The 12075-nt window shown below is 41.1% G+C and overlaps 1 protein-coding gene across 2 annotated transcripts in view; it reads left to right on the forward strand.

Moving 5' to 3' along the window:
- The window catches only part of LOC115112027 (cytoskeleton-associated protein 5-like), a 94728-nt gene that overhangs the window by 4129 nt on the left and 78524 nt on the right, over positions 1-12075 (forward strand). For both annotated transcript variants that reach the window (XM_029638672.2, XM_029638673.2), the window contains exons 6-10: positions 715-948; positions 6765-6878; positions 6966-7070; positions 7215-7304; positions 7896-8060. In XM_029638672.2, coding sequence (XP_029494532.2) covers positions 715-948; positions 6765-6878; positions 6966-7070; positions 7215-7304; positions 7896-8060 — 708 coding nt within the window. The remainder of the gene's footprint in view (positions 1-714; positions 949-6764; positions 6879-6965; positions 7071-7214; positions 7305-7895; positions 8061-12075) is intronic.

The raw sequence follows: 12075 nt of genomic DNA on the forward strand, positions 1-12075 counted from the left end.
GGATTCCCAAACTCAGCCCTGGGGCCCCTCCTTGGGTGCATGTAATGTTTTTTTGCCCTAGCACTACACAGCTAATTCAAATAATCAAAGCTTGTTTGAGAGTTGGTTATTTGAATCCACTGTGTAGTGCTAGGGCAAAAAACTAAATGTGCACTGGGGGGGGCAGGTTGTTAAAATGCTGCTGTGTGTATATGTATGTAACCTGACCAAATTCACATAGAAATGTAGTTATAGATCTGCCATTCTCATTGAAAGCAAGTCTAAGAAACGGTAGATCTGTTCTGTGCACTTTCTGTTTCCCGTTCTTAAGTATAGTTTTTGATTCATACTTTCGGTATTTTATACCAGCTGAAAATACAATATTTTTGATTATAGAAAAGAGATTTCACAGCGGTTTAGATGGTACAATGATTCTCTACACAATGACTGCTTGTTTTGTCACAAACTGAAATTAGGTGAACTTAGTATTTTAGCAACCAGGAAATAGCGGTGTGATTGATGCGCATTGCACTTTAAAAAAAATAAAATGTTTTTGTCTTGGTTACTCACTATGCTGGGGAATTGACTGTGCAAGGCCCTTTTGCTTTTGTCAAACTTGATAATTCTTGTGGGTGGTGTCTTTATATTATATAAGAGCCCTTTTTTTGTAAACAAGCATACACCACAATGCCTGTGTATATGTAAGCCTATGTCTCTCTCCCCGCATGTCCCCAGTTGAAGGAGCTGGAGGAGGAGTGGGTGAAGGTGCCGTCGTCGGCCCCCAGACAAAGTCGTTTCCTACGCTCCCAGCAGGACCTGAGGACCAAGTTCGAGGAACAGCAGGCCGTGGCAGGGTCCGACGGAGACTGTGAGGACGTTGCAGACTCTGCTCCTCAGGTGGACCCCTATGAGCTTCAGGACCCAGTGGAGATACTCTCCAAACTGCCCAAAGACTTCTACGTGAAGATTGTAAGCACACACCTTACTGAGCATGGCCGTTAGTTGTGCGGATTCCAGATTCTCATATCGTCATACCGTCCTTCTCATCCTGGCATTTACGGTATTTTTGGTTTAGTACACATGGGTGCACCAATGCACACTAGAATATACACAGCAAAGTAATTTGCTATACAACACCTTCAAGTAAGCATTTTACATCACATCCAGCAGGTAAGAGATTTGAGGCTGCTATTTTCCATCTTTCATGAGTGCTAGGACTGGCTTTATTCATACGGCAGTGGATAACTTGACATAATTACCTCCTGAAGGTATGCTAGCCATTTACTTATATGAAGGTCATGTGGTGGCAACCAGCGCTGAACACGTTTTTATTTATTCGTTTTATTGGCAGCAGTCAACCCAGCCAGCCAAACTTTTCGCTCTTTCTCATTCGGCTGCATACCTATATAATCGTTATGCAACAGCATAATTGGTTCTAGTGGTACAGTCATGTCAGAGAATATACAACACTTTCCTCCAATTCATAATCCTCAGGACAATCCCATAGCATATGTTTGTATATGTCAAGTGAATTGAGGATACATGGGTCACAGTATGGGCTTTATGCCTGTTTTGCATTAAATAATTTTGCTGATTAAAAAATAATGGAAAGATCTGTTTTAGGCTAAGGCTCTAACATAACAATGTGGAGAAAGTCAAGGGGTTTGAATACTTTCTGAAGGCTGAGTGTGTATATAACAGAATGTCATCTGCATATACAGTGGCTCTTACTTTAGAAGTTTAGACTTTATGCCACAACCATTTTTGGTAGATTGTGGCAGATTGTGGTAAATTCTGTCATTGCACCACACTATCACAAGGGGGAGTTAGAAGGCTGATCTATCGGTAGTCTAAACTGGCACAAATGAACTGTCTTGGGTTTTCAGTCAGAGTTCCTCTTCTCTGGCACTAATATCCTGAGAGTACAATGGGGGCGTTACACTTGACATGGAATGACAGTCCAGCGAGGATTTGTCAGCATAGAACTGTGACTCATTTATAGGGATATGATACGAGAGGAACATTTTAATCAGTATAGGAGAAGCAATTATATTCTGATGTTGTGTTAAAGGATTTAGCAACTAAATGAATAATGTTGGGGATACATAGGGAATGGACTTGAGTGTATGCCATTCGTAGAATCCATCGCAACAGGGATAGCATAACACACAAACCATATCGATAAAATTATTTCCCAAACCAAATTTCTCCAAGTCCACAAGTACTGCCTGTCAAAAGCCTTCTCGGCTTCTAGAGACGGCACACTGTGTCCTGCTGTTTTGTTTTAATGTATTACATGCATTAATCAACTGACATTGTCAACTGCAAGGTGGCGTTTCATACATCCTGACTGGTCCATTTGAATCAACTTATCCAAACACTTTTCCATCTGTAATGCCAATACAAGATATCGGATGATAATTTGCACAATCTTTGATCTTTCCCTTTCTTTGCCAGTAGAGGGCTCCCGAGTGGCGCAGCGGTGTAAGACTATGCCTGGTTAGAATCCAGGCTGTATCAGAGCCGTCTGGTTGGCAGTCCCATAGGGCGACGCACAATTGGCACAGCGTTAGCCGCGGTAGGCCGTCATTGTAAATAATTTTCTCTTAACTGACTTTAAATAAATGGAGATTAATGCAGAGTGTGTGTATGCTCATGAAAATAATAATTGTCAATGGCCGTCTCCAATAATATCGTTCCTAAAATGCCCCAAAAATGTAGTAACACTTCAGGTGGAATGCCATTCGTCCCAAGTGACTTAACCTTCTTTTTTTTTTTTTTGCACCTTTCAGTGCTGACTCCAATTCTACGAATGAGAGAGCTCGGCTCAGATCCGCAGATTGCTTCTCATACAATACAGACAAATCAAGATTATGTAAAAACTGCTTGCATTTGTCTAGCTCCAACTGGATAGAAGATTTTTATAACTCCTTGTAAAAACACGGAAATGTTGCATTAATTTCCTGTGGAACAGAAAGTAAGCCTTTTGACAGGGATTGAATAGTCTATAGAAGTACAAGATTCACTTTGTTTAAATTAAGGCTAGAAGCCTGCTTGGCTTGCTGCCATTTAAAGTAATAGTTCTACCTCTATGCATGAGCTCAGCTCTCCTCTTTTTAAATCATTCAGTTCGTTTAACCACCTTCAAATCATTGACATTATTTGCATAATTCCTAGTTAGCCACCCATATAAGCCTTGGGTACTCAACAGAGTCCTTGATTATGATTTTTTTAAAGAATTCAACTATTTTGGCTTGAAATTCAGCCACGAACGATTCGTTTTGAGGAAGGGTTGTAATTAAAACGCAAATGTTTTATTCACAAAGCTCACATCCACTTGGGTAACTAGGGGATTATGATCTGAAAGAGTCGCAGGAAATATTTCTATTGGCGTGACGCACATACTTAGAGTACGCTTGAATAGAAAACTATCAATTCAACAGTATGATTTTGTGATATACAGGAAAAACATGCCCGCATTCTAAACTCGCCACTCATCAGCAATATTGAGATGTTCCGTCATTGCGTTCAACGCTAATGATGCTGATTGTTGGGCATGTGAAAACGTTTGCGTGAATCTATCAAGCTTGAGATTGAAAACTGCATTCATATCTACCCTTATGACCAATTCGCACTCAGTGTTAACAATTCTTTGGTAAGCCCAGGGAAAAAGCTGTCCTCAAACAGCAGGTGCATAGATACACATGCTACTTTCTTGTCCTATATAGACATGCAAATGTAAGCTAAGCGACCTGAAGTGTCCTTGCCAGTCTTTGTGTTAACTAAAGTTAAATTCCTTTTATTAAAAATAACTGCGCCTTTGGACTTAGAGGCTCCATTAGTCGAAGCAGCAACTTATACACCTTATCCTGTAAGTGAGTGATATCTTCTGCTCGCAAATGACATTCCTGGGTAAAGGCATTAAGTCTAAACATTTAGTTCTCTTAATTTTCACATTCAAACCAGACATTCAGGCATAGGAGACAGCTTAACCATTGTCAAAAACAAACCTGTCAATTACAGGTTGAACTAAGTGGTTCAAATTTGCCTTCGATAAGCAGTGACATGTAATCGAGAAGTACCCACCCACCGCCAGACACCCTCTCTGTTCTGAGAAATGTAACATCCACAAAACTTAGGTCTCCAGAACTCGGGCCTAAATCAAAGGCCATATAACCAAGCGAAATTACACTGGCTAGTGGTTTAGGGAAATGGATACACAATGAGGTGATAAACACTAATCACCCCAAAAGCTAGCAACATCAACCCCCTACTAATCACGGTTTAACTTCAACATGCCTCCATTTCAGTGTCGTTGAAACATTAGGTTACCCGGTTTGCTACAAATCCATGAGTTCAAACAGTGAACCATATTTTTTTAAAATCCGGTACTAAATTATGAAATCCAATAATCAACCGATTGAACCAGCCGCCAGTGAGCTAATATTAAGCCTTATCTCCAACCGTGAAAGAAGGCGTCCTACATAATTTTTGGGGGTGCTGGTACTAGAAGTTCTTGTCCAAAACAAAAGTTGTCGTCAAATAAACGTTTGCTTCATCTTTACCTCCCAGTTGCTCCCGTTTCATGGGGGGTGTAGACCTGTCGCTGGGCAGACTTTTCTGAAATTCCTACCCTCTTGCCGAGATGGAGAGCTGCTCATTGTTGAAAGTAAGTCACAGGGTGGCGGGATAGATCAGAAAAGAGGGTTTGCCCTGCAACGTATGTTTCTCCTGGCATTTTGGATGGGGGCATTCTTTCTTGCTTCACTCGCTCCTTGTAGAATAGCCTTGGTGTCTGAGAACCTTGACGACCATGGTCTGGGGGTTGTCCTTTGCATTTTGGTTGCTGATCCTGTGGGCCATTTCCATTTGGATCGAAGTAGTACAAAATGATGGAATCCATTTGGGAAGGATTTCTTGCGGGAAGGCAATTGCATCACCTCCCTCCCGGTCTGTAGCAATCCCCGTTACCATCACGTTATTATGTCTGTCTTGATCCTCAAGCGATGTCATTTTGTACCGCATCTTCTCAAGTTCCAAAGTGCAGAGGTTCACATCCCTTTTTAAGCCCCTTGCCTCGGTCTGAATGTGTTTCACCTTTTCTATTAGCGCTCAAACTGATCCCATGTGGGTGTAGCAACTTGTTCCCTCACTCCTTGAATTGCTGCACATGTACCCACTGCCTCCGTCTGGTCTTGTTCAGCTAATGCTATCATCAGTGGGAACTTCAGTTTTCTGGCGTATAGTTGCCATTTTGGTGTGCAAACCCATGTTTCTTGACCCTAGACTTTTCCACTGACATTTAAACTAGAAAGTATAAGAAGCTCAAGTAACCCTGAATTAAACGAGTACTTGTCGGCAGGAGCCTCAGTCTTTTGACCTTTGCGTTGGTAGGTCATGTGAGCTGGTGTACACGCTGTTTGTGGAGTCTTGAGTTGCTAGGGCAACGGGCCTGCTTGCTCTGATCGTAGAAAATGGCGGAGGAGCAGATGGGCTGACAGGCATAAAAAACACAAGGACATCAAGATGCAGAACTCATCCAAAGGGCTTTGACCTCTCAAACATGGCAGAAAGCCAACGCAATATGATGCCCATCTTATTAATTCAGCCACTTCGATAACTACCAAGTCAAACTTAGGTTGTTATTCTGCTTACCGCGCAGGGACATTTTTAACTGTTCTTGTTGCGTTTTGTAAACTCATCTAAAATGCTTAATGTAATTTGTGCTTGGCATAAGAATAATTTTGTGCTTGTTGCACTTTTCCACTCGAATAAGTATTTTCGGTGTAGCCAGTCTACTTTTCTCTGGTAAATGTTAAATTAACTTTAAGAAAAACATTAGGAAATGTAGCTGACTACATTCTTTCTATGATAAACAGATATGATGGCGACGCATTGTTTTTGAAAAAAGACCTTGTGTGCTCATTTTACGTGTCTGCCGGCCAAATAGTTGTACTTCCGTTGTCATCTGATGAAAATTCAGCTATTTTTTTCTGCCTAATGTGTTGTGCTAATATATTTTCTGTGAAGGGGAAACTGTAGTTGCATGTCCCTGATCACTATTGATGCAAAAAAGCACTTGGCTTTCAATGTAAAATGCGACCCCCTGGTCTATACATAGCTGGACTCACCTGCTCCTGCTTTCTCCCATTGTGCTATTTACAAACACACGCGATTGTAAGCTTCGTAATGTGACTGGTGAAGTGAACGCAATCTGCTTCATTTAACATATTGCAACATTTAACTGCAGGTATTTAAAGTAGGTACACAATATTACTTTTTAGTTATTTTCAAATAGTTTTGACTGTTGGAAAAACCATCCCGTGGCTATTTGACCAAATATTCCCAAGCCTCAATGGTCGTGTCCGGATTCCCATACTTGTGGCCTAAATAGTAGGGCAAAATGTTTGCCAGGATGTTGTATGCATTTTGGCTTTTCATCTAATATGAATTCACTCCATGCTCTTGAGGAACCAAATCTTCTTTTGACATCCGCTGATAATCCGCTGAAAGGACGGACTGTATCAATATGAATGACTAGCGGGACACGCAATAGCGCATTTAGTTGACACATTTGCAGTATGGGTGAGCCTAGTATGTTATTTGTTGCATACTGCATAAATGTTTACTAAACAGTACATTGTAAATAATGTAGTAGTGAGACAGATTGGTCTTTTATAATCAAATCTTACCTGCGCAAAGCTTACAAACTAAAGCTGTGGAGCTGATACTCAATTTGTCATTGTGTATTGGGCCTGTGACTGAGTCTCCCTCTGTCACTGTAGGAGGCAAAGAAGTGGCAGGAGAGGAAAGAGGCCCTGGAGGCCTTGGCGATGCTGGCTAAACACCCCAAACTGGATAATGGCGACTATGGCGATGTGGTTCGAGCACTCAAAAGGGTAGGCAACTCTGAGTGAGTGAAGTTGCAGTATGTATACAGTGCACTGACTACCCACTTAAACTCTCAATTGTTTGTCTATTTGTAGGTCATTGGTAAAGACACCAATGTCATTCTGGTGTCGCTCGCTGCAAAATGCCTGGCTGGATTGGCCTTCGGACTCAGGAAGAACTTTGGGACTTATGCAGGCAATGTAAGTTTTCCCTTTTAGACAGTTACTGAGAAACTAGAGATGCTTAAGATATTGCTTTACTGTGTAAGACTCTTCACCGGAAACGGTTTGCTAATCTCCAATTTTGACTGATTTTGTTATTTTAAAATGTTTATTTTCCTCAAGGTGGTGCCAACAATTTTGGACAAATTTAAGGAGAAGAAACCTGCTGTGGTCCAGTCCCTGCAAGAGGCCATCGACGCAGTCTTCCTGACGGTGAGTAGGCAGATTATTCCAACTGATTATCCTTTTGGTTCATAGCTTACTATGCACTAAATCGGTCAATGCTGTGTGTGCCTGTGTTATTGAAGGATCTGCACCAGTATCTCTTGGGCCATAGATCTCAACACAAAGTATAGTTGACTGTTAATGTGAAATCTGTTTATGTAGCTGGTCTCTCCGGTCCTTTGTGTAGGCCTTGTGCTAATCAACAGTAATTGTTTTCTTTCTATAGTTGTCATTTGAGAAGCAGATGTATGCTTGTCTAGATGGTCAATGCATGTGATTCTCTGTGGGCATGCACACCTATTTCATCATTTCCTTCACTTAGAATTTACTCTAGCTTTTTAATGTGGATCGATGTTTAATTAGTCAAATGTAATTAAGACTCCATTAGAGGAGCAAATCCCACCTTGATCTATGTTAATTGGTAAGAGTTAAGCTATTTGCTTTTTGCATGGGTCTGAAGTTTCCAAGATAACAGACAAGCCAGCATATCTTTCATATCACTTTACCCACATTGTTGAAGGGTAAAACAAAAAAAAGTGAAATAGAAAAACAGGGTAATGGTCTGATTGTTCTCTTCAGACCACTCTCCAGAACCTGAGCGAGGACATGCTGGCTGTGATGGACAACAAGAACCCGTCCATCAAGCAGCAGGCCTCTCTCTTCCTGACCAGGAGTATCAGTCTTTCTACCTCTTCCACCCTGCCCAAGAGCCTGCTCAAACCCCTCTGTGCTGCCCTGCTTAAGGTTGGTCTCACCCATCCTGTAGGTCTCTAACTGTACATGTCCACTGGGGGAAAATATTGTGTGAACATACAATGTTCAGAGTTAAACTTCACAAATGTTCACAAAATTAAGGTTATTGGTTGGTCGGGTGAAGTATTATACACCCCCAACATAGGGCTGGGCAATATGGCCAAAATATAATATGTATTTGATGTTTTTGAATAATACAAGTTCTAAATTTGGTCTGAGCTCGTGACCCTAGGGTGGCAACACATGCATTCAATGGTCTTTCTCCATTCTGATTGATTTATACCGTTTAATTCTACTTCAACCCAAAATAATTGATCAATTCCTACACTCATTTGAGAATTTCCACACTGCTATGTAGGGCTGCATGATATGGGTGAACAATCTAGGCCTTATTTTTAGCCAAACACTTCGGTGAACTGTTGGAATCATGGAAATAGAATGATTATTCTATAGTTAGAACATAGTATTGGGGACTTTGAATACAGTGTTTTGACATGCCAATGAAAAATGCCAGGGAGAAGTTATTGTAACGGTACGAACCTGTGTTTCCTAGGGGACCCTGTAATCTTTGGCTACATTGAATGTTTTCTCTTAGCTATTTCATGTAGCTCACATATTCATGCTTTGCCAAGTCCTCTTTGATTTTAGAAGATACTCTTGCACAAACATGCAGATTTAGGTCTACAGCATCGCTTAAGTTTAAAGCCTGTATAGCTAATAACAATTGCTCTGACTCAGCTAGCTAATAAACATACTAACTAGCGATTAGCATTAGCGGCCAACACAATTTAGGTCAAACTTGCTAAGAAAAGACATACTAGCAGTTTGCAAATGTAAGAAACTCTAACTAATAGTGTAATTACTGACTGCTAGTGGATTTATATTAAGAAGAAATGTGAAAAGCATTGTCAACAATGTTGCATGTTCTGCATTGACCATGCACACTGAACGCAAGTGTCATGTTTGCGGAACAACAAATGCACTCCTTGAGGGGTGGGGCTAGGTCTGTGTGGAAAGCGGCATGTTTAGAGTGAGCGGAGCGAGATGACTCAAGGAGCGATGTAAACTATAAAAATGGACGTTACACACGGCGTATCCCATTAACTTCTTGCGTCGAGCAATCCCGTATCCGGGAGTGTAATCATAGCCTCAAGTTCATTACCATAACGCAACGTTAACTATTCATGAAAATCGCAAATGAAATGAAATAAATATATTGGCTCACAAGCTTAGCCTTTTGTTAACAACACTGTCATCTCAGATTTTCAAAATATGCTTTTCAACCATAGCTACACAAGCATTTGTGTAAGAGTATTGATAGCTAGCATAGCATTAAGCCTAGCATTCAGCAGGCAACATTTTCACAAAAACAAGAAAAGCATTCAAATAAAATCATTTACCTTTGAAGAACTTGGGATGTTTTCAATGAGGAGACTCTCAGTTAGATAGCAAATGTTCAGTTTTTCCAAACAGATTATTTGTGTAGGAGAAATCGCTCCGTTTTGTTCATCACGTTTGGCTAAGAAAAAAAACTGAAAATGCAGTCATTACAACGCCAAACTTTTTTCCAAATTAGCTCCATAATATCGACAGAAACATGGCAAACGTTTAGAATCAATCCTCAAGGTGTTTTTCACATATCTATTCGATGATAAATCATTCGTGGCAGTTGGGTTTCTCCTCTGAAGCAAATGGAAAAATACACGCAGCTGGAGATTACGCAATAATTGCAACGGAGGACACCAAGCGGGCACCTGGTAAATGTAGTCTCTTATGGTCAATCTTCCAATGATATGCCTACAAATACGTCACAATGCTGCAGACACCTTGGGGAAACGACAAAGTGTAGGCTCATTCCTTGCGCATTCACAGCCATATAAGGAGACATTGGAATAATGAAATCAATTTGGTTTAAATAATGCAAAATAGTGTTGGAGAAGAAAGTAAAGGTGCAATATGTGCCGCGTAAGAAAGTTAACATTTCAGTTCCTTGCTCAGAACATGAGAACATATGAAAGCTGGTGGTTTCTTTTAACATGAGTCTTCAATATTCCCTAAATATTATATTTAGGTTGTAGGAATTATAGGACTATTTCTCTCTATACCATTTGTATTTCATTAACCTTTGCCTATTGGATGTTCTTGTAGGCACTTAAGTATTGCCAGTGTAACAGTATAGCTTCCGTCCCTCTCCTCGCTCCCACCTCTGCTTGAACCAAGAACACATTGACAACAGCCACCCTCGAAGCAGCGTTACCCATGCAGAGCAAGGGAAACAACCACTCCAAGTCTCAGAGCGAGTGACGTCACCGATTGAAATGCTATTAGTGTGCACCCCGCTTACTAGCTAGCCATTTCACATTGGTTGCAGGAGCCTAATCTCGGGAGTTGATAGGCTTGAAGTCATTAACAGTGCAATGCTTGACGCACAACGAAGAGCTGCTAGCAAAACACACGAAAGTGCTGTTTGAATGAATGCTTACGAGCTTGCTCCTGCCTACCACCGCTCAGTCAGACTGCTCTATCAAATCATAGACTTAGTTATAGCATAATAACACACAGAAATACGAGCCTTGGGTCAAGAAATTCTGGGAAATTAAGTGGCCCAAACTGTTACATATACACTGACTCTGCGTGCAATGAACGCAAGAGAAGTGACACAATTTCACCTGGTTAATATTGCCTGCTAACCTGGATTTATTTTAGCTAAATATGCAGGTTTAAAAATATGTACTTGTGTATTGATTTTAAGAAAGGCATTGATGTTTATGGTTAGGTACACATTGGAGCAACGACGGCCCTTTTTCCAAATACGCACCGTAGTAAGAGCTAGTAATAGTAATATCATCAATGTGTAGTTAACTAGTGATTATGATTGTTTTTTTATAAGATAAGTTCAATGCTAGCTAGCAACTTACAGTGGCTTCTTACTGCATTCGCGTAACAGGCAGTCTCCTCATTGAGTGCAATGAGAGGCAGGTGATTAGAGCCTTGGACTAGTTAACTGTAAGGTTGCAAGATTGAATCCCTGAGCTGACAAGGTAAAAAACTGTCATTCTGCCCCTGAACGAGGCAGTTGAACCACCGTTCCTTTTATTATTTTTTATTTTTATTTCACCTTTATTTAACCAGGTAGGCTAGTTGAGAACAGGTTCTCATTTGCAACTGCGACCTGGCCAAGATAAAGCATAGCAGTGTGAACAGACAACAGAGTTACACATGGAGTAAACAATTAACAAGTCAATAACACAGTAGAGAAAAAAGGGGAGTCTATATACAATGTGTGCAAAAGGCATGAGGAGGTAGGCGAATAATTACAATATTGCAGATTAACACTGGAGTGATAAATGATCAGATGATCATGTACAGGTAGAGATATTGGTGTGCAAAAGAGCAGAAAAGTAAATAAATAAAAACTGTAGGGATGAGGTAGGTGAAAATGGGTGGACTATTTACCAATAGATTATGTACAGCTGCAGCGATCGGTTAGCTGCTCAGATAGCTGATGTTTGAAGTTGGTGAGGGAGATAAGTCTCCAATTTCAGCGATTTTTGCAATTCGTTCCAGTCACAGGCAGCAGAGTACTGGAACGAAAGGCGGCCGAATGAGGTGTTGGCTTTAGGGATGCTCAATGAGATACACCTGCTGGAGCGCGTGCTACGGATGGGTGTTGCCATCGTGACCAGTGAGCTGAGATAAGGCGGAGCTTTGCCTAGCATGGCCTTGTAGATGACCTGGAGCCAGTGGGTCTGGCGACGAATATGTAGCGAGGGCCAGCCGACTAGAGCATACAAGTCGCAGTGGTGGGTAGTATAAGGTGCTTTAGTGACAAAACGGATGGCACTGTGATAAACTGCATCCAGTTTGCTGAGAAGAGTGTTGGAAGCAATTTTGTAGATGACATCGCCGAAGTCGAGGATCAGTAGGATAGTCAGTTTTACTAGGGTAAGCTTGGCAGCGTGAGTGAAGGAGGCTTTGTTGCGGAATAGAAAGCCGACTCTTGATT

The sequence above is a fragment of the Oncorhynchus nerka genome, linkage group LG27 (assembly GCF_034236695.1).
Source record: "Oncorhynchus nerka isolate Pitt River linkage group LG27, Oner_Uvic_2.0, whole genome shotgun sequence".
Classification (NCBI taxonomy): domain Eukaryota; kingdom Metazoa; phylum Chordata; class Actinopteri; order Salmoniformes; family Salmonidae; genus Oncorhynchus; species Oncorhynchus nerka.